Raw genomic sequence first — 22,545 nt, forward strand, 5'->3', positions numbered from 1 at the left:
TCTTTTTCCTTTGACATTTTTCCCTTAGCTTTTTTATTCATTTATTTTTTAAAATATTTTTAAAAATCTGTTTCTTGCAATATGTGCAACATTTTGACCCGCCTAGTGAGACAGATTCTGCACCTGTTCAAACAGCATGTCTTTGTAGCAAAAGAGTGCAGCTACTAGACTGACCTGCTGCATTCCAGACCTGACTCCTATTGAACATTTGTGGAATATTATGAAGTTCAAAATATGACAACAAAGACCCCGGACTGTTCAGCAACTGAATCAAGCAAAAATGGGGAAGAACTTCACTTTCAAATCTTCAACAATTATTGTCCTCAGTTCCCCAAACACTTACTGAAACTCAAAACCCACCTCTAAAAAACAAGCTTACTATACCTGTATCCCACTGCCTCCCCAAATCTGAAACTGCTGTATCCTCCAAATTTTGCTTTTGTATTCTGATTGCATTTGTATCTGTCCTGTTTATGTATTTTATATTCACTATTTTGCATCTGTATTTGTTTTTCTTTTTGCATTTTATGTAAAGCGTCTTTGAGAACCTAGAAAAGCATTATATAAGTCTTATCTATTATAATTATTATTTTTAAAAGAAAAGAAGTCAAACAGTGTTGACCATGCTTATGTCCCAACTTTTCTGTTTGTCTGCCTGTGTATCTATCTCTTCAACGCCTCTGCTTACAGGTATCGCCTTATAAATTAGTTATGTGACAGTGCTGCCATCTGCTGTACCACCTTGGGATCAGTATGTGTGACAAATAATCTCAAATCAAGGTCTACTTTGAGCTTTCAATCCAATCCTACCACCCAAAACACACATATAGGACAACTATGCAAAACCCCAAATAATGATAATATCTGGAAAACATGGCTACATTGTTAAATTCAGGAAACTAAAGCATTTGGTTAAGTAATAGAGAGATATATGTTACTGTTAATTGCATTGCAAGCGTTTGTGACCTGACAGCAGGGTTCAGGAGTTCCTCAATGTGGAACATGGAATCCCAGTGGTCCTTGTTCAAAACCTCCATTGCAGAGGCGGCTGCTGGAAGCTGTGGTCAGAAGGTCCTTGGGGCCTGTCGTGGCGGCAACCAGAGGACCTGCTGGTGGACACCAGCGGTGAAACAGGCTGTCAGGCTGAAGAAGGAGGTCTTTCGGGCTTTACTGGTCCAGGGGTCTCCTGAAGCAGCAGACAGGTACCACTTGGCCCCAAGGATGTTCTGGCAAACCGTGAGACGTCTCCGGAAGGGAAAGCAGGGCTTGTCTCAGTCTGTGATCAGCAGGGGAGGACACCTCCTGACCCGGACTGGGGATATCGTTGAGCAATGGAAGGAAGGATTTCAGGAAACCATTTAGCTGTCAAGAGAGGGAAGTCTGACTTCCATGTCACTGTTATGCACTGTCTAACAACACATAAAGCTATCATTTTAAAACTTATTCTTTTTAAAACATAACCGGAACAAGATGTTAATATGTGACATACTAAAAAATCTTATTAATAGGCAATGCACAAGTAGCCTAAATTACCATCACTGGCCAACTCAGATTATTAACCCTTGACTATTGACTATTAACTTGAGAAAATTGGCTTGATATCTTTGAAAAAACATAGGAAGAAGATAGTCAGCAAAGAAAAATTACCAAAATGTTACAAAGAAAAGTATCAGGATCAAGAATTAACCCGGAAAAAGTGCCAAATGGGAAAAAAAAAGAAGATAATGTTAGATATCTTTTTTCTGTAACCTAATTTTAAATATATAGGTACATCATTTTAATTATAACCTCTGGACATTTTCCTCTATTTTTAATGCTTTTCTTATTATACAAATATATGATTGAGTATGACGGTTGAGTTGGCATTTTGTGATAAAAGTAGTGATGCTAAGATAACACATTTAATTTTTGTAATGAAACTGAAAAAGGATATTCACTGTATCTTGTTTTTATGTTATTCCATTATATATGTGTTGAAAGAAATTATATCTGTATGAATTTTCCCCATTTCTCAGATGTTTTCAAAGTACTTAATATGCATTGAAATAATACTAGTACTAGGTAATACTACTAATTCCACGGTCACAAATTGATATATGTTGGTATACTAACATACTATACACATTATATCAGTAGGCTAAATAATTTGTAATTCTGATTTTTTAATTTTTTTCAATGTCACCATTGCCATAAATGGCCATCTCAATCATTTAGTAGAGTCCTATATTTAAAAAAACTGCCGTATGTTAAAAATATAAACATTATCTTTTCTTATTATAACCCCAAGGAAAAAAAACTTCCATTACTTTATTTTTCTTAGAGAAGACTGTAAAGCAGTGGTTCTCAATTGGTGGCTCGTGGTCCAAAAGAGGGGTGCGGGTCCATTTTTTAATGGATTGCAGGGACACATAACCATGTCAAGTGTGTGAAAAACACACTTTTTGTTGAACTACAGTGAATCTGCTATGCAGCACTTTTAGTCTGAAATGTTGTTTCCTGCTGTAGAGATTTTTTTGGAGAACAGTAACTATTTGATTGCCTGCCACCCAAATATAAGAACAAGCCAGGGACTGTTCTTTATTCATCAGAGGATGGGGATGGATTTTTGCACTCCCTAAGGCTACAAATATTGTTCCTTGAGCCTCTCTGAGTGTGTTTAGGAAATGCATGAAGTGTGTGTCCCACAAGATTTGTTCAAGGACTGTTTTACAGTTTCTGCATGTGGTTAAATGGTGTGATTTTCTGTGATTTTTTTTGTGGGTTTGGAAGAAACCAAAAACACAACAGCAGCAACAACAGCAAACAATTTTAGAGAAAAAGAAAATTCACAAATAAATAAATGAATAGAATTTATAAAATATATTTATTGTATTTATTATTTTTATTTATAAAAGGAAAAAAATGCCAAACGTTTTTTAAAAAACACCAAAAAAATTAAAGGAAAAAAGCCAAATAATCTGAACCAGTTAAAAAAAATCATCCAAAAATTTTAAACAAAGTATGCCCTTTTGTACATAGCTCCCTGCCAAGCCTCCATTGTCCTCAAATCCTACATACGCCCTTGGTTTTAACCAATTGCACTTTATTCTTGCAAAATGTTTTATTTCATTGTGTTTGTAGCCCACGTGTTGTTTACATTTTGGTCAAATAAAACTGATTGTGTGGTAATTTCTCCTATATGTAGACCTAAAACTTATGACCAAGGAGACCTAGTGGCTGGACCAGTTGGGAATCATAACTTTTATTTTGAAGGCTGTAACCGGAAGCCTGGTGTCTGACTCGGTGGTGGCATGTCACAGTGAGCCAGTCGTCCAGGGGAGCGCCAGCCAGCAGGTCCTGACTGTCGGTGTGGATATGAGAGCCAGTCAGATGTGTTAACCTGGTAGTGTCCCGGTGTACAGGCCGCTGCACGGCAGCATCCATCAGAGCGGGACTCGTACCGATCGACCGGCCCGGTGGCTTCCGTCGCTACCTAACTGGCTAGCTAGCTGGCTAACCTCAACCCGCTAACTTCACCAGTTAACGACGGTTTAAGGGACAAGCAGTGTGGGGACAGCGGGGCCTCCGGCTAGTACAACTCGGTTTCCAGCTGCCCCGGAGAACTTAACAGCCCGGTTTATTTTCCGGAGCAACATCTTGCTGAGATGGGTGAGTAGACAGCTAGCTCACTGTGAGCCGGGTAAGCTAACAAGAACTGTTTCTACCACTAGTTAAACCGTCATATGGTTATTGAAACGCACACAAGCAGCCACGTTTGGTTGACGCGATGTATCATGCAATAATGTCACTATGCCACTTTTATTTCCTTTAGCTTTGTGCTTTATGACTCTAACGTTAACGCTAGTTAGTCATATGAAAAGCTGACTGTAGCTAAATCGTGTGTGCGTGCGCGTGCGCGCGCGTCTCTGCTTCAGTACTCGGGTGGGGTACTTAGCTCTCTCTCCATCCGATGCCCTCTCCGGATTTCTATCCTTTTAGCAACGCTAGCTCTGAAAATATTCTCTATCGCCTTCGTTCCATTTCGATGGAATTCAGCAGGGACCTGAAATGGCTCGAAGGTCGCAGTTGTTCAGTGAATGTAGATCCCCTGACATGGCTGAGGTGTTGATGGTGGAGATGGCACTCCTCCATCTCCACAGCTGTTATGCAATAGGATCCAGCAGCCCACTGTGTGTTGCTGTTTATACTGCACTGCTCCCTACAATCTGACTGTTTTGGTTATTGATGCTGGACACACACTGGATGCTGATATGTTTTGAGCACAGGCCTGTGACTGCTGTTGCAGTTATATCTCTGGAAGGAATTGAATATAAAATGACATTAAAACATGCTGTTAACTCACTTTATATTGCTTCACCATCATCACACGTGAAAACCAGCTCTCATATGAGGCAGTGGCATCCATAAATGGCATTTACACTAATGAGGGATGCACAATGTTGGATTTCTTGCAGATATCCGATGTGCCGATATATAACAATTTATCTAGCTGATAACCGATATATATATCCACTTTTTCCCCCCTCTTCTGTTGTAGAATTAACATCAATTTCTGGATACTTTTATCATCATGGCCCATAAGCAGATGGAGACATGAAATACAATGCTTTTTAATATATGTAATATTCATTCATTTAGCAAAATAAGAAAAATACTTCAATTTAGGATTGATGTTTTGGACATGTTCACTTTGTCATTTAAAAAAATATTGTCATATCAGCATGAAATTGCCATGTTGGCCGATTGCAATATTTCATTTTGAAGCCAATATTAATAAATAGAGATGATGTGCTGATATTATCATGCATCCCCACTTTTTTTGAGCAGAATCAGAAAAAATACTTCATCTTAGGGTTGACGTTTTGGACATGTTCACTTGGTCAATTAAAATAAAATTGGTTTGTCATACCAGCATTAAATCAGCATGTTGGCTGATTCTGATATTGCATTTTAAGCCAGTATTGGTTTATATCAAAAATGTATCAATATTGTCATGCATCCCCACTTTTCATTGTGTACAATTTACATTCATTTTGCAAAATAAGAAAAATACTTAATTGTAGGGTTTATGTTTTGTACATGTTCAATTTGTCAATTTAAAAAAGATTGGGTTTTGATATCAGCTGAAATCAGCATGTTGGCCGATTGCAATATTTCATTCTAAAACCAATATCTGCTAATTACATGGCAATATTACCTTGCAATTTGATGTATAATTTAAACAGACGACAAAGATCCCTGTGTGAATAGTTCTGCTCAGGAACATTAGCATTAGCCTGAGAGACTGGCAAGTTTAATGCCACTCCTGAGGAGGACAGGCTTGTTGTGTGACACAGGAGAAATTGAGAATGAGGTTAATTTTTTTGTTTTACTGTCTAAGATGAATATAATAAATACTAATAATAGAGGACTATGATTGAATAAGTTAATACTTCTTCCTACTCCTTTTCGCACTTGTAAATTGATACAATATGCACATGGAATTTAGACTTTTTCTTTTTCTCTTTTTTGTTATTTTATCACCCTTTTTGTTATATTTAATATGTTCAAAAAAAGACATCAATCGATTACAATCACACAAAGGTATAAGTGATGTGCTCCTCCATTTGTGCTGATTTCTCTTGATTGGATGAAAATGAAAAATATGAGTCATGCTTAGAAGGAGAACCTTTTTTGCGGCAGACTGTTTGTCAGGTGTGAAATAGAAAGCAGAGTATTACATTGACTGAGCAGTAAAATAACATGTATTTTGGATTGATCACTATAACAATATTGTAAAGGTGTCTTGTATACCCAGGAGGGTTTGGCACATGTTTGTGTGCATGACACAGAATAATGGAGAAAAAAAATCATCAATCATCTATCACATTTGATAACCAGCTACCGTATGAGTCATTGGCAACCCTGAATGCCATATGGAGCGATATGTGTTTGACAGTTTATGAGCCATTTCACAGTGTGTAATCCCAGGCTGGATCACTCATGTTGTTGTTCGATACAAGGCATCTATCATGGGGGATGGATGTGTGGGTTTTGCAGTGCACACGGCAACAACCAGGTCGCTGCAACAGTGTCTGCAAGCCTTATGCAATTCACTATAACCTGGTGTGTTGGCACAATGCTGGGGTGACAGTCGAGAACACTGTTGTTGCAACAATTCCAAGCATTTCCGATAATAAATCCATTTCTCAACCGATGATCAACGAAATAGACGAGAAAGCAGTGTGCCAGCTTCTAGAGTAATTAGACAGCATTCTGGACTAAACCCGACAGGTCGTCAGTCCTGATCAGATTTTGCCGTGAATGTAGACTGTCGGCTGGGAGTATATGCATCCAAAAAACAGAGCTGTATATGCCCAGTTCACAAGCCTCACTCTAGCTTATATAACACACTGTGTTTAAGACACTTGCTATCTAGGCATTCGTCACCCATTATTTAACCGAGTTGTTGCAGATCAGTGGCGTTCATCTTACAGTCCAAATCTGGCTCCTGATAGGGTGTAGCGTGGTCTCCCCAACAATTTTTTTAAAATACAAAATATAAAAAGATTCACACTGGGAATTGTTTTTGTACTTTAAGTCTACATAAGGTGGCAGAGTACATAAACAGCATCAAAATAGAGCTTGCTTATGAAAAAAGTGCCAGTGGAGGATCCCCTGCACCCCCCGTTTTCTGTCTTTGCTCTGCCCCTAATGTCATAAAGTCCTAGAAATGACCTAAAATCCTAGAAACATCCTAAATCTCCAAAAATAAATCCTAAAATTCCAGCAATGTCCCAAAATCCAAGATTCAATAAAATCCCAGCAATGTCCTAAAATCAAAGAAAAGTATTAAAATCCTAGAAACATCCCCAAATCCTAGAAATATCCTATCCTAAAATCCTAGACCATTAGTATCCATAAGATGCCAGAGTGCATAGAACAGCATCAAAACAGAGCTGGTTAATAAAAAAAAAAAAGTGCCATTAGCTGATCTCCTGCACCCTAGACAGAGGTCTTAGCTAAGCCCCTAACATCCTGAAATCCTAAAAATGTCCTAAAATTTCAGAAATGTCCTAAAATCTTGGACATGTCCTAAAACCTTGGAAATTTCCAAAAATCTTAGACATTTTCTAAAATCCTAGAAACATCTTTAAATCCTAGAAATGTCCTAAAATCCCAGAAACACCATAAAATTCTAGAAATGTCCAAAAGTCCTATAAACTTCCTAAAAACCCAGTAACATGTGTGGGGCTGCTGTGACAGGCCCCTGGCTTCCTGTCACTTTGCAAAAGTGGCCCCCCCAAGCAAGAAAAGTTAAGTATCCCTGATGAAGATGATTGCTATCAGTGTATCACATCACACTGTAGGTATAGATCAAGTGAAGAAAGTGTCTGTAATGTAGATGTGGAGCAACTGTCAAGTATCTCAAAATTCATCTCCATTATTTTGTTTGTGAGCAGAGCTCAGTCACTACTAGACTGTGTCTTGAGGAAAAATACAATTTCTAATTTGTTTATTTCACTGCCTTATAGGAATGAAAGATATGATAACCTTATCGTCTCTCCCAGCATGTGATGGATGTGCAGAAGTTCTAGATCATTGATTGTGTTTCTGTGGTTAATATGGCCGACAGTGAAGCAGATCGATGACTTGTTGTCCTCAGAACAGAGTAAAGACAACTAAACTAGAAGGAAACAGTATACGGCTGGAGTGTGTAGCAGAGCAGTGAGTTCCTGAGGAAGTTACTGTGGACGGCTGGCACCTCACAGTAAAAATCTTTGTTTTTGCTCGTTGCAGTGTGTCATTGTGCGTCTCTGTGGTTAAATGTCAGACTGTTCATTTCAAGATGAGCCAGTTGGAATTTGTTTTTCTTTTCTGACTTTATTGAATGCATTTATAAAACATGACATTAGTCAGGTTAATGTAAACCTGTCTCATGTGGCTGCCCACCACAGATAAATAAATGTGTGAGAAACCCTGGTCATTTTCAGCCATATCATCTCCCTAAATGAAAAAAAACCTTTCAACTTTTGTTCATTCCATGTTTCTGTTTCCAGACAACCTAAGTGAAGCCTTGGAGAAGCTGAAGCTAGCGTCTACAGACAGCGCCACAGACAGTGTGGAGAGCTGTCTGGACTGCCTGCTCAAAGCACTCGCCAACAACAGTGAGTAGAGCCTGATTTGCACCTACTGTGTCATAGGCACATTACCTCCCCTTCTAAGATTCCCATTAAAGTCTCTGACAGTCTGAACCTTGTAATATTTCTGTAATATTTTCTGTTGTTTTAAATATATAAACACAAGCAGTCATCCTATTTTAACAGGGATTACTGTGACTGCTTTTGCAGCAAATCACAATAAAATTCCAGACTATTACTATAACATTTTTACAACGGTATTTTACAACGGTATATGAGGGCCACTGTAGGCCAATATTATGAGAGAAAGAAACCCTCTGAATTTCCAAGGCCCAGTTAAGGAAAGTGTCTCTTCCAAGTCCAGATGCTGATGATAATCAGTTCATCCGCTGCAGGATTGATACACAGCAGGCGGCAGCGTGTGTCTGATGACGTTGATCCAAAGTGAAGTGAAGTGATGTGGTCCTTCACTTTGGTGCTTTTTCTCACAAATTTTTGACTTTATAAACTCAAAGAATAACTGTTTTCTTGTCACAAATTTGCAGCATTAATCTAGGAAATTCTGACTGTTTTTTGTCAGAATATTGCCCTCCTTTTTTTTTCAATCTACAGTTCCCTAATATGCATTCGTTTTAATTAAATTAATCAAATTAAAGGGTCTGGTTTCACCGAAAAAAGGGGCGGGTGGCCTGGGTTTGCTGCTCTTATCTATACTATATGTGTACTGTAAACGGGCCACTGACAGTGTGTGTGTGTGTGTATGTATGTATATACTATGGATACTCACTTGAAGGCCACTTTTGCCAAATGATAGGAGTCCAGGGGCCAGTCGCAGTAGCCCTACATTTTTCTCGAGTTTTAGGACATTTCGAGGATTTGAAACATGAATTTTAGGAGGTATCATGGATTTTAGGACTTTTTGTAAATATTTAGGATTTTCGCATGTTTATGCATTCTGGCACCTTATGTAAACTAAAAGTACAAAAAAATTCCCAGAGTGAATCACTTTATTTTTATTGTGAATTAGAAATTATTTGGGGGGGCCACCCAGCACTGAAATCAGGGATCAGATTTGGCCGCGGGCCACAGTTTCAGTATCATTGCCTTAGAGTGAGCAAGTTGTACATGAACTGTAAATGTCTATTAAAGGCAGTGATCTTCATTCATCTGTGAAAAATCCACTCTTAATTTATTGGTTAGTTCGGTTCCAGCCTCTTTGATGTCTCACACTGATATTTGTATCAGCAAAAACCTTCAGTTAGAAGAGCTATAGTGTTGATACGGAGAATATTAATTAATAAATCTTGTATTTCTCAGAAGAATAAATTAATGTGACTGAAATTTATTCTCTTTTATTTCTCCCTCCAGACACTGAGGCCAGTGTGAAGATCCAGGAGATGGGCATTCTTCCCCTGCTCCCCACCCTGCTAAACCCTCAGTCCTCCTGCACCCCTAAAGTAGCCAACATCATAGCTGAGGTGGCCAAAAATGGTGAGATTCGGTTTCCAAGCCCCTCCATCCAGGAACATCCTGTCTTTCTGTTCCTCCATTTTTCAGTATTCATTTTTTACACTTTCTCCAGCTCTCATCTTTTGCTTTCTTCATGTTTCCCTCATGAACACAATGTGTGTCGGGACAGCGGATTACCAGTTAAAGATATTTTAGAACTTTTCTTAGGTATATTAAATACCTGAAGAATCAAATGGTAGCGTATTTGATTGACAGGCCATTTCAGACAGGGCTAGTTTTAGCAGCCTTTCTTGGCATTTCAGAGCAAAGCTGTCAGTGACTGTGAGGTTATTGTGCAAGGACTCAAACCTTGCATAACTGCAGCGTCGGAGAGCTTCAGTTTCCCATTATGCCACTGTGTGAGCACAGGAGAAGCTTTTAAAGTAAAAAGCAGACGTGAATAGAAGCTTGGGGCAAGAAAAGGTTAGCATAATGAATGGGTTTTTAGCAGCCTGCAAGACGGCAGCTAATGATCACTCCCCAGCAGTTTGCCAAGCTTGGCAACAACCTGCTGGCATTTATCTGTCACTGCTTCCGGAAATGTCTGCAAGCAGCCAAGTGACTGCTGGGCTCAAGACAACTCCCTCCATGTCTGACCATTTGAACTGACACAATTGTTTAAAGCTGCACCAGGCAAGATTGAATGTAGAAATGTATCTGACTAATTAGCACAAATCACCAGCACAACAGAGAATAGTGTCTCATCCCCTGTTAGACCCTGAGGATTTCCCACACCAAAATGTGATCACAGTGTAGTCACTGCTGAGAAGTCCTCTGAGCTTCAGTGGGAACTGCACACACTGTCTTTGTCAGTGAATCAAATAAGTTATTTCCTCATTCTTTGTCTCTGTCATCCCATTCATAACACTCGTTATTACAGCATCACACATTAGCTAGGTGAGTAACTATCAGGGTGTTAGGGAATAGTCCATATACCCTCACACCTCAGAAAGCTCAGTCAGTGTTTGTTACAAACAGTCTGCAGTGAGTCAACTTTTAATTCTGAACAACAGGAGTATTTATGTCACATGATCTGGAGGGAAAGGTGCGTTGGCCAATGCGGACCAGCGGCCGAAAACAGAGGATTCAGATTATGACATCAGATAGAAACATTATGATGAGGGCAACAATAACAAAAAGACAGCCGGCAACAAGGAAAATGTTCAGTTTAGAGACTTAAATATGATACATATATATTATCTATTTGGATTCTTTATTGTGGGACTTAGCCCAGTGCAGTTTTAACATGAAGTGGAGGATTATGGGTAGGGATGGGTATCGTTAGGATTTTAATGGTACTACAACTGTTATTGATACTGCTTATCAAGCCGGTACTTTAACGGTATTCTTAATACCGTTAAAGAAATTAAGAGCAGAATATATATATATATATATATATATATGTATGCATGTATGTGTGTATATATATATATATATATATATATATATAGTAAGTACTGTATGTAAGAAATTATCTAAGTTAACATTCTTCAATAGCATTGTTTGGAGCAAATCACTATTACAGACTCGAACATTCCTGAGGGGAATAGGGAGAAATAACGGGAGATGAACTACGAGCTAGACAGTTGAAAACTGCGCATTTCTCTGCCTGTACACTGTTTGTTTGCTATTTTGCAAGATCGCTCATGTTTTTTTTACTAATGTGCAAAACAGTTGTTGCACTTGTGGCAACGACCAGTGTCGGCATCAACTGTTGAGAAGTATAGGCAGACTTTGGAGCGTGTCACAGAGAGCTCTGTGTGTGTGTGTGTGTGTGTGTGTGTGTGTGTGTGTGTGTGTGTGTGTGTGTGTGTGTGTGTGTGTGTGTGTGTGTGTGTGTGTGTGTGTGTGTGTGTGTGTGTGTGTGTGTGTGTGTGTGTCAGAGCTGACACCGCCCCTCACACATGCTGCAGGCTGAGACACACATTGCTTTTCTCTGAGTTAAAGAGCAGTTGGACTGCAGACGAATGTTTTAATATTGATGCAAATTAGAAACTGCAAAAGACAACGTTACGTAACCTAAATAACCAAGATAATTTTTTTCTTAAAATCTCCAATACCGATAGCAGAACAGTTAATGTCAAAGCTTATCGATCCTCCGGTCTTTTATAATTCTCCACTGGGGCCTGTTTAGTACCGGGTTTTGGTACCCGTTCCTAATTATGGGTTAAACAAGTCACAGCAATGTCAAATTTTCATCTTTTGACTTTTCACAGTTTAAATTAGCTGATGAAATGTTAAGGCTAGTTTTGGATCTTTGTCAAGTTTTCAAGACATTCGTATTTATATACTGTATACTGTATTTATTTATTCAAGGCACTGCATGTTTTGATCATGTGATCAGCCCATGTGCTACAGATACTATCAGTAAAGTTGTAGGAAATGCGAGTAATATAGAAGTTTGATGCTCTTAACCTCCTTGAGTTAGTTTAACTTGAGACAGTTTTATACTGACCTTTTATCCAACCCCTCTCCCTCTCTCAGAGTTCATGCGGAGTCCCTGTGTGGAAGCCGGCCTCATCCCACCTCTAATTCAGCTGTTAAACTCCACCGACCAGGAGGTCTTACTGCAGACTGGCCGAGCTCTTGGCAACATCTGTTATGACAGCCGTAAGTAGAAGTTTGCTTTGCTTTGGGAACACTGAATCCCTCATGAACCTTGTCATCACCCTCACACAGCTAATAGAGTCAGAGCAATGATGCTGCTCATGGGCCACCGTAGACAAAACTTTGATAATTAACCATCAAACCTTTAACAGGGTTATAGTGTTGAATGCTGGGAAATTATATTGAGCTTTAATTAACCATTTGAGTAGAGGGCTCCACAGTTGCTGCCTCGCTGTCTGCTGAGGGTGAACACTTCAGTTGTATTTCCTTTGACATCAAGGTAAATAGTTTGTTTATTTCAAAGCACACTAGCTGATGATTGCATATTTTGTCAATGTCCTGTACTTGCAATATAACATTTCACACAGCATTAAATACAACATGAAAGGACAGACATAGAGAAGCACTGAAAATGAGCAGTACCATGGTAATAAAGAGAAAAACCAAACTAGTCCAAAAATGTTATCTTATGCCTCTATTGCTTTTTAATGATATGGAAAACTATGTTAGCACCACTAGCTGTGCTGACACTGATAACGGTGCTAACAGAACTCACAGGCCGCGTTTACAATTCCTGTTCAAGGCGGGAATATCACATCGTTATGCCACCTTGCCGTTCTGTATATAGCAGCCGACAGCAGGAAGGGAGGACATAGCGGTTTCTGAGCCAGGAATAGAAGAAGTAACAGCAAGGTAACGATGTCTGTGTAAAGCTGGAAGGACGTGACCATGCGCAGCACCTTTTGATGACATGTTTATGCGTGCGACTCACCACGGGAGATTTAAAAAGCAGCTGTTAGCATGAATGAAAGCAAAATGCCTTGTAAAAATGCAGGGGGGTGGCTTAGTGCAGCCCTATAGCACCATCCCTGTGTAAAAAGTCTACAGTGATGCTAAAGAGGGGTGGCAGCTCCAAATTGAGCTGCTTTGTCACTGGGGTGACATGGGGGAGACTGGAGGGTGGGCACAATGTTTCCAGAGCAACTCTGATGGGACAGGACTATGTTATGACTTTATATAATGATGGAAGACACGCCCCCACTTACCATCACTATGCTGAGGTGAGGTTAAAATCAAGATATAGATTGCCACCTTGTGAGGGTGATGTCACTGAGAGCTGGAGTCTGCGCGGTAGCAATATTCGCGGTTGGGGAGTTTCCATCAAAACACCCGTCTGACCAATCACGAGCAGTGCCATTGAATGCGAGCATATGGACTGACTGTCACAGCTGTCAGTCATGGCAGAAAACCCCCCTTTTGTATAATTTCATAACATTAAAACCAAACTTATTATAAAAACAAACACTTGAAGATGGGTGATGAGAACTGCAATCTGTGAGTGTACTTTGAGTTTTTAGTTTGGACTATATCCATTCACTGAAATGGAGGGGTGGGCTTTATGAACTATACTGCAGTCAGACACCAGGGGGCGATCCGGGATTAAAAATTACACTGTGGGGCAACTGTCATGTTGTCCATCTTTATATGCAGTCTATGTGTGTGCATTGCAGAGTGGCTAAGGCTTGCTAATCAGAGGAGATCAGAGGGCGGGCAGTGGACACTGTGGTAGCCAGCTGTCAGTCCTCCAAATCCAAAATGTTGCCAGATACGTAGTTTTATTACGCATTTTTTTTAGAGTCCTTACCATATCTCCTCTCAGACTGCAAGAAACCAATGAACTTTCTAGTAAACAAATGCTGTTATCAGTGTTAACTGCAGTATCATGAAGTGCAAAGCAGTAGAGATTATCAAGCCATTGGAAAACACACACAGGGACTCACATGCACTAATGTGCAGCAGACCATCTACCACAATACAAAACAGAAGCTCGGATTACAGCACATACAGAGGAAGCTTGCCTTCATTCTCTGCTCAAATAGTGGTTTATTGCTATATTAATGCTCTGAATGTTGCATACAGAACCTTTAAGGTCATAGAGGGGAATTACCTTGAAGAAACTACAAATCTGAACGAAATGTTCTTACCATCTCCAGATGGAAAAATGTAAGGAGATTAGTTTTAACTGTACTTTTTTCAAGCAGTTCACACAGCAGCAAGACCGTGGCATTTAAGTGTTTTTACTTTGTTCTTCAACTTATATCCTTACCTGCTAATATCATAGATGGGCACATGAAGATCAAATATTTCCAACAGTCCAAATTTATTGGACAAAATTAGCTCAAATTCTAAACCTTTGAGTGCGTGCTCTTTTTGCATCCAAAGGGCTTCAAATTCCATTTTTGAATGAGGTAATTATTGTGTGTTTGAAGTTGTAATGAAGGAAGGGGCTATGAAGAATGTAGTCTGGGTTTTGAGACTCCGAGATATGTACTGTAGAGAAAGTTCAGTGAATGGATCAGTGGAATATTTGATTATTGACCTGAGGGAAGAACGGCGGAGTTAGCCTGATTTTACAGCCAGCTTTAGAGGCTTTAATCACAGCTGTCAGTTTTGGTGCATAGTTTCTCGTCTTGTTGGAAAGCCGGGTGTCTGTGGAATCTGGTGGGATGTGACATTTGTTTGAGTGGAGGGGGGTCTAAGTAAGCTGGCATGGTTTTATGATAGACGCACTGGGAGAGTGTGGAGAAGCAGCTGCTTGCCACCTCAAAGAAGCACCCATGGGAGACGTTGCCTCAGTAAAACAGATAAAACAGGATCTTCCAAAATCAATTTCAGAACAACATGATAAAATTGAGTAAATTAGTTCTGTTGCTGTCTACACAGTATACAATACACTCAGTGAGTGGACAGAAGATGACACAAGATCAATATAAAGCTGAAAGAGTTTTAACATGTCATGTTTTTTAAATACTTGCTTAACTTACTAACTGTAAGTACAGAGCACTATTTTTAAATTATTTATAGGGCCTTACATAAACAACATGTTTTTCACATTTGATGACATAAAACCATATAAAAAAATAAGGTATATTAATCAGAATCAGGTTTTATTGCCGAGCACATTTACACATGCAAGAAATTAGAGTTGGTGTTTGGTGTAAAACAATTGACATAGATGGAGAATAAAACTAGTAACTTTAAATCGAGTAATATAAGATAAAAATATAGAAGCAGTATAAAAAATATAAAATGAAAAATGTATGTACTGTATGTCTCACCTTATGGTTTTTGACTTTTAAGCAGTCAGAATCTTAAATTTAATGTATATTCAGAAATAAGTTGGCAGATGTATATCAGTACTAATGAGGATAAAGGTAATTAGGATGAGGTTTTCCATAGATGCTTGGACCACCTCAAGTAGCAGCTTTCCGCTCCGGGCTCCTCCCAAATGTCTGAGGTCCTCTGCCTGTCTTTATAGTTTAGTATGCCTCAAATTAACTAGATTTTTCAACGTGTAGGTCAGAACACTCCAAGACACTAATTTGCAAATCCTACGATAACTATAGAATGACCAGTTATACTGTCTGTTTTATTGGCTACTACTCATTGATTGAGGTGGTTAGGTTTAGGCAAGAGGATTATGATTTATTAGGTTAGGGCAGGGGTAGGGGTAGGGGTGGGGGATATATTTCGAATATATACTGGAGGTATCGCAGCTTGTTCCATGTGCGATATATGAAATGACTATATTGCGAACACTGAGTATCAGTTGTCATGTTGTTTTTATAAGCCAAGTTTTTATAAGGGTTCTCTCTCTCTCTCTCTCCTGCAGCTTTCAGCCTCTCACAGACACACACAGAGCAGGGCTTTTGCAGAGCTCCAGACTCTGACTATTTACCATGAAGCACTACTGCGATTTGCAAATACTATTAATTTCTGAACTGGAGAGCTGTTAGTTTTTTTCCCGCTCACAGTGAATTAATCATCATGTTTAATGGCGCTGCGTTAACATTCTATCTTAATGAGTAGTAGTGGTGGTAGTGTGAGCAGGTGAGGCGTGTCTTTGTATCTGCGGAGCTCTGAGCGTCACTATTTAGTCACATTTTGTGACCACGGAGCACCAGAGCGACTTGCAAATATTAATATTTGAACTACAGAGCTATTAGTTTCTCGCCCGCTCTCAGTGAATGTATCCTTACAGTCAAAGGTGCCGCCGTGTTTGTTTAACTGTCTGCTAACATCCAACTGCTGACCGGAAGCTTCAAATCCACAACAAAAACATTAACACTTTGCACCTGAGGCAAGCCAGGTCCTTCAGAATAAAATAACCATGGGGTCTGGCTTCTATTAATTTAATTACAACAATAATTTTAAAAAAATCAATTATAAAATTACTTTATGTAACTTTTTTCTAACTGTATATTATTAAATGTCATACCATTAGTGCATTCAACTTGACAGTAGCTACTTTATTTAACTTTACTGTAACAACACTTCATTCACCAGCTTTGTATTTTTGTAGTTAACATTAGTTTAAAGGCCATTTAAATATACCAAGATATATATTGTGTATTGTCATATAGCCTTAAAATATTGCAATATTATTTTAAAGAAATATTGTCCCGCTCTAGGTAAGGGTAAAAATGTCAGGGTAAGCCATTTAGAGGCGTTAGGGTTAGGGTAGTTCAGAACACTCCAAGACACACATTTTCAAATCCTATGATAGCTAAGGAATGACCAATTACACTCTCTCCCTGATTGGCTACTACTCGTTGATTGGGGTGGTTAGGTTTAGGCAAGAGGAGTGGGATTGGTTAGGGTGAGGGTAGGGGCAGGTCCTTCCTTTGCCATCCTAGGATTCGCAAATTCACCTCCAAGACTGGGCAGAAAGCCTGCCATCATAGCCTCCTGACTGCATCCCACTGTCTCGCTGTACTCCTGATGTGGTTGCTGCATAACATAGGGATAACAGTGAACACTTTTGAATGATTTCTCCTTGAAAACAATGTTGCATTCATTTGTACGCATTGACCTGGACAGGATTATTTGTATGATTGTCTGGTTGTCTCTTTCATAAAGTTGCGAAAATTGTTGCATGCAACCCAGTGATCATAGGTGACCACAAGAAACTTGGACTTCTGAACTTTTTCATTTGGGGCATCAACTTTTTCGTAACCCAGAGTTAACAGTTGAAAGAAACAGAAAAGGTTGTGGTGATGCTGTAAGCAATCACAAACATTTAGTCCGTAAACAGACCCCCAGTCAGAGGCTGTCGGAAATCTAAATTTAGCCAGCATAAACCCCAGCCCTGGAAGACCGGATAGCCTAGACTCCCTGCGGGACCAGCAGACTTTCTGTTGCTGCCTTAACATTGGTCAGACGGAGCACTGCCGCTGGCTACTAGCCTGCTGTGACACCTGGGGACACAGCTACTGACTGAAGGTCCATCTCCATAGCTGCTAACCACTCCCTTCTGGGTTAAGCACTCCTCAGTGGCAGGGGCATTTTTGATAGCTAGGGACTAGACATAGATTAATTCTAAACCTTGAAAGCTAGCACATCCCATCACCAGTATCTCTAAGTTCCTGCTGGCAGCCTCTTGAGTTCTGCGAGTCACTTGAGAATCTGTTTATTCCATTTTTTTAATATTCTTTTTCATTCATGTTCTGTTTAACAGCAGATCCATGTGAACAGAAAAAAGGAAATATTATCCACTATGCAATGTTGCTGGGAGTTTATGCCGCCACAAGTGAATGAGAGTAGACTCACTGACACTGAGAATTGTGTAATGCTTCCTTTGGCAGCTACTCTATGAGACAAAGCCTTCCCAGACAAATGCTATGCATTTACTGTTTCTCTGAGTAAACAAAGAAATGAAATAACACCAGTAAAGCAATTAGTAAGGGGTATCAAAGGCAAAGTGTACTGGCCTTCAAAGGAGTATAATCTGGAAATGCACAAAAGCTTGATAATGCCAAACATAGCCATCGTCAATTGAGTCTGTTTTTTCAAGCTTTTTTCCAAGATTGCAGTTCTTTGATTTGGCACTTGTGGATTGTGTTGATTTCCAATTCTTTCACAAATTTCTATCTAGTCAGCTAGTAAAGGGAGAGCTTTATTCAGTTGCCTCACACAGAGAATTGCAGTTTCTGAAGAAATTAAGAGTGTGAATGCTTAATGCTGAAAAGCTGAAGCTACACTGCAATGCTGGCTATTAATGTGTAAAAATAAGGTGAAGAAGGAGGAAAAGTGGCAATAAATTAATTCTTAATGTCATGAAAAATTTGAATAGTACCAATGAATTAAAAATAAGACGTAGAAAACTTAATAGCTTGTTGAAAAGCTACACTGGCTTAAATGTATAAGATAAGCATTCACACCCAATGATTAAATAAAGGCAGGTCATTTCTCAATTGTGGCACTAAATAAATCCAACTCTATGTTCCTGTATGAATTTGAATTTCTCAGATGGACTGCTACCTTCATATGAATCCTAAACTTGGATTTGCTTTATGTTATATAATTGTGGTAATAACTTTCCTTTACCCTTTTATTCAGCATTTTGACTGTTTTCTAGCCTTAGTTTGCATTGATTTGTGTGTTTTGTACTGCTTACTTAACATTGCTTTCATATGTATTTTTCAGGTTGTGGTTATTTTTTCTTTTCTTTCCTTTTTTTCCCTTTGCTTTGTGGTTGATTTGTGTCCTGGCCTCTTTGTTTTGCAGATGAGGGCAGGAGTGCAGTTGACCTGGCAGGAGGGGCTCAGATAGTAGCTGAACACATTAAATCCCTCTACCAAAATACTGAGCCGGAAAATGAGAAGCTCTTGACTGTCTTTTGTGGCATGCTGATGAACTATAGCAATGATAATGGTAATGACCATCTTTCCCCAAGAACAAATGTTAACTAATCTCAACTAATCAGCGGATGTTCTCTTTCTTATACACAGATGATGTCACATCATTGTTTTGGGCACAAGACAGTAGGGTTTAAAATGAACCAGAACATTCTATACTTTTCTGTTTTGGACTGATTTTACTCCTGATCTTTCTACCATTGCTGTCTGTTGCTTTTCTCAACTTCCACCACAACAAACACCTCTGAGGTAATCTGCAGTTATTAATATTTGCTGAGAGCCAGCTTTCATAGTAGCACTACCCTTTCTTCCTCTTCCTTCCTCTAAGTTTGTATTGTTATTTGATGTAGGAGGTAGAAGGTATTCATTAGTCCTCCCCCTGCTCTTTAGCCATGCTAGCAGCTTTGCTCTAAGGATGGAAAATTAGGTCTGTTGGTCCATCACTGTGGTGCGTACTAAATTATAGGGATACGCAATATTGATTGTTTTGCAGATATCTGTTATGCTGATATATACTAACTCACTTGGCTGACAACCGCCACTGATGTGGATATATCTTCTTTTTTGTTCCCCACCTAATTTTAGTGATTTTCTAGTCTCTTCTATGCTAGAATTAACATCATATTCTGCATACTCTTATTGTGATGGCCCACCAGCAGATGGAAACATAAAATACAGTGCTGTTGGTGTATGTCATATTCATTTATTGTGCATAATAAGAAAAACACTTCAGTTTAGGGTTGATGTTTTGTAGATGTTCACTTTGTCAATGAAAAAAAATTGTTTCTTGATATTGACAGAGATTAGCATGTTGGCCGATTCAGATATTTCAATTTAAAGCCAACTTCTGCCAATACCGATGGCATGCCGATATTAATGTGCATCTCTGCTAAAGTATCTCATCAACTATTGGATGGCTTGCCATGAAGGGTTGTACTCAATTTAATGGTCCTCAAAGGATGAATTATAATTACTTTGATGAGCCCCTGACTTTTTCTCAAGCCCCAATGAATTGATGTTTTTGGTACACACTGAAATATCTCGAACACCATAGGGGGCATTGCCATGAAACGTTGTAGAAATATTCATTGTCCCCAGAGGATTAATTCTAATAACTGGGGAAGACCTAACTTTTTGGATAGCTTAATCAGGCGGTCAAAGTTTTCACTTATTCAGTCAAATACTGCAAAATTTACAAGATAATTGGCACACTTTTTATTTAATAGATATTCACGGTTCCCAGATTATGTTTCCTAGTGACACTTCCATAGCTCCACAGTGAGGTTGACACTCAGGGTTTTAAGTGAACTGTTTGTTTATAAATGTGTCAGTATTGGATTGATTGTTATGAAATGTGCTTCCCACATTCATGTTCTTTTTAGTATGAATTGTAGTGGCTTTGGTGATTCTTTGACCTCTCATGTAGTGCTGTCATTAGGTCAAAATTATAGCTTGTCTAAGATTGGTTTTTGGCTAATACGTGCAGAATTTGTGACATAAGCCTCACCGGTACTTTGTGTTTAGTGCTAATTAGCGAATGTTAGCATGCTAACATGCTAAACTATAGTGGTTACCATACTAAAAATATGCCTGTCACCAAATGTTAGCATTGTTATTGATAGAATGTTAGCATTCTGATCTTAGCATGTAGCTCAAAGCACATCTGTGCTTAAATTCAGCCTCATAGGGCTGCTTGTGTGGCTGTAGACTCTGTCTTTTTACATTTCTTTTTGTGTACAGATACAACCTGCTAATCAGTGAGTGGTATAATAGTTGGTAGGTGTATTTTTATGCCTCCTTACTGCAATAGCCGAGGTATGATGTTTTCAGGTTGTCTGTCTGCTGTATGTCTGTTCCATTCTCATGAGTATGAGTGCAGTATTTCAAGAATACTTTGAGTTAAAATGTCCACTTAGACTAAATGATAAACTGGTTAGATTTGTGTGGTCTTGGGTCAAAAGTCAGAGTCACTGTGACCTCATCTGTCCCATGCTTTTGAACGCAACATCTTAAAAACAGCTTGAGGGATTTTTTTTTTTTTTTTTTAAAGAATTTTTTGTACTCAACGTTGAACTCATTAGATTTTGGTGGTCAAAGTTCAAGGTCACTTTTGCCCTGTCCAGCACATTCTCGTGAATGCAAAGTCTCAAGAATACCTTGAGGGGAATATCTTTAAATATGGCCCAAAAGCCCACTTGGACTCAACAATGACCTGAATAGAATTTAGTGGTCAAACCAGAGTAACTTGTATAAAAATGTAAGAAATACATCTATCCAGCAATCTTGTGAAAAGAAAAAGTAATCCTAATCCTTTAGCTCTGTACAGATTTTCAGTAAAATAACCAACTTTTTTTTCTTTTTAACAGAGAATGAAGTAATTTTAGCCAGATTTTATTCCCATGCTTAAAAAAGTAGCACTTAAACCAAACAGTTTACACACAGTATGCTGTCTATTCCATATGTCTTTGACTTTATAATGTATCTGCATTACTTTCTATGGACTTACTATGATTTCATCTACTATAAATTTTATATGATTTGACATATTTTTGACAGTTTTAAAAATGAGAGTTCTTTTCCTTTCCACTGTATCCCTGTATCTTTTTTTCTAGATTGTGCTACGGTTTGTGTCTTTGTGACAACAAGGCTTGTTGACGGCAGAAAGTATGTGATCTGACGGACTCAGGTCTCCTGCCAAGTGTCTTTTGGCACTGGACGATGGTTGGATGTGTTTGGCTGGCTGATGCGAGGTTTTGAGTTAAGCTAACAGAATGGATGAGTTTTTGTGGCTTTCTGCAGCTTTCAGCAGCTTTCAGCATCTCGCTGACTCTTCATATCTAGCTAATTTTGAGACAACTCCACGCTTCCTAACACTGCATCAGTGCAAAAGAGTCTCAAAGACACCAGTATATTCAAGATTTTTCTGTGACAGCCATTGTGCTGTTTGTAATGTTATCAACCATTATCCTTACTGATGGCAGTGTTTCAAAGATACCAGTCAGTTCAAATAAATTTGGCCTCTTTTTCAACATTTTATAATTTTTTCTGAAGAAAACTGAAAAGAAAAATGTTATTTTCAAGTTTAGATTATTATTCAAAATATACACTTAAAAATACCACAAGATAAGGGCACAGTTAAGACCTGAACACAAGCTATATTTACATAGCCTTCACTCAGTGCTTATCATCTTACATTAGAAAAATACACAGTTAAAAACCAAAGAGCTAATTGAAAAATAACCAGGTACCACAGAGAAGATAACACCAAACATGTCAAAAACAAATCCTAGTATGTGTAATATTAAAAAATAAGAATAGAAGAAACACACACACAACATTGTATAGATAATCGTCTTTAAAGTTCCTAAAGATATTAGGTACAAATATAAAAACTATTTATTATAACAGTATTATAATAATAATAATAATTTTATCATAGCAAGACTTTAGCTTTATTTTAACAGCACCTAATTTAACTTTAATATAGCAAGACAAAACTTTAACACTATTATAACACTTATTTATTTTACCGGATTATGAGAGTTGCTACTTCACTTAAGCGTAACTGCAGTGATTGATAATAAGTTTATATTTAAGTAGTCTACAGCAGT

The 22,545-nt window shown here is 38.6% G+C and overlaps 1 protein-coding gene across 2 annotated transcripts in view; it reads left to right on the top strand.

The window, feature by feature from the left end:
- The first annotated feature begins 3,261 nt into the window (after positions 1-3,261).
- rap1gds1 (RAP1, GTP-GDP dissociation stimulator 1) overlaps positions 3,262-22,545 on the top strand; it is a 39,304-nt gene continuing 20,020 nt past the window's right edge. Inside the window, exons 1-5 of one of the 2 annotated variants that reach the window (XM_042512110.2) lie at positions 3,262-3,648; positions 8,040-8,147; positions 9,489-9,611; positions 12,114-12,239; positions 18,804-18,950. In XM_042512110.2, the coding sequence (XP_042368044.1) occupies positions 3,645-3,648; positions 8,040-8,147; positions 9,489-9,611; positions 12,114-12,239; positions 18,804-18,950 (508 nt within the window). In that variant the 5' untranslated portion in view covers positions 3,262-3,644. The remainder of the gene's footprint in view (positions 3,649-8,039; positions 8,148-9,488; positions 9,612-12,113; positions 12,240-18,803; positions 18,951-22,545) is intronic. The other variant, XM_042512111.2, reaches the window with a different exon arrangement.

Source organism: Plectropomus leopardus, chromosome 23 (assembly GCF_026936395.1).
Source record: "Plectropomus leopardus strain MGB_pleo_1.0 chromosome 23, ASM2693639v1, whole genome shotgun sequence".
NCBI lineage: Eukaryota > Metazoa > Chordata > Actinopteri > Perciformes > Serranidae > Plectropomus > Plectropomus leopardus.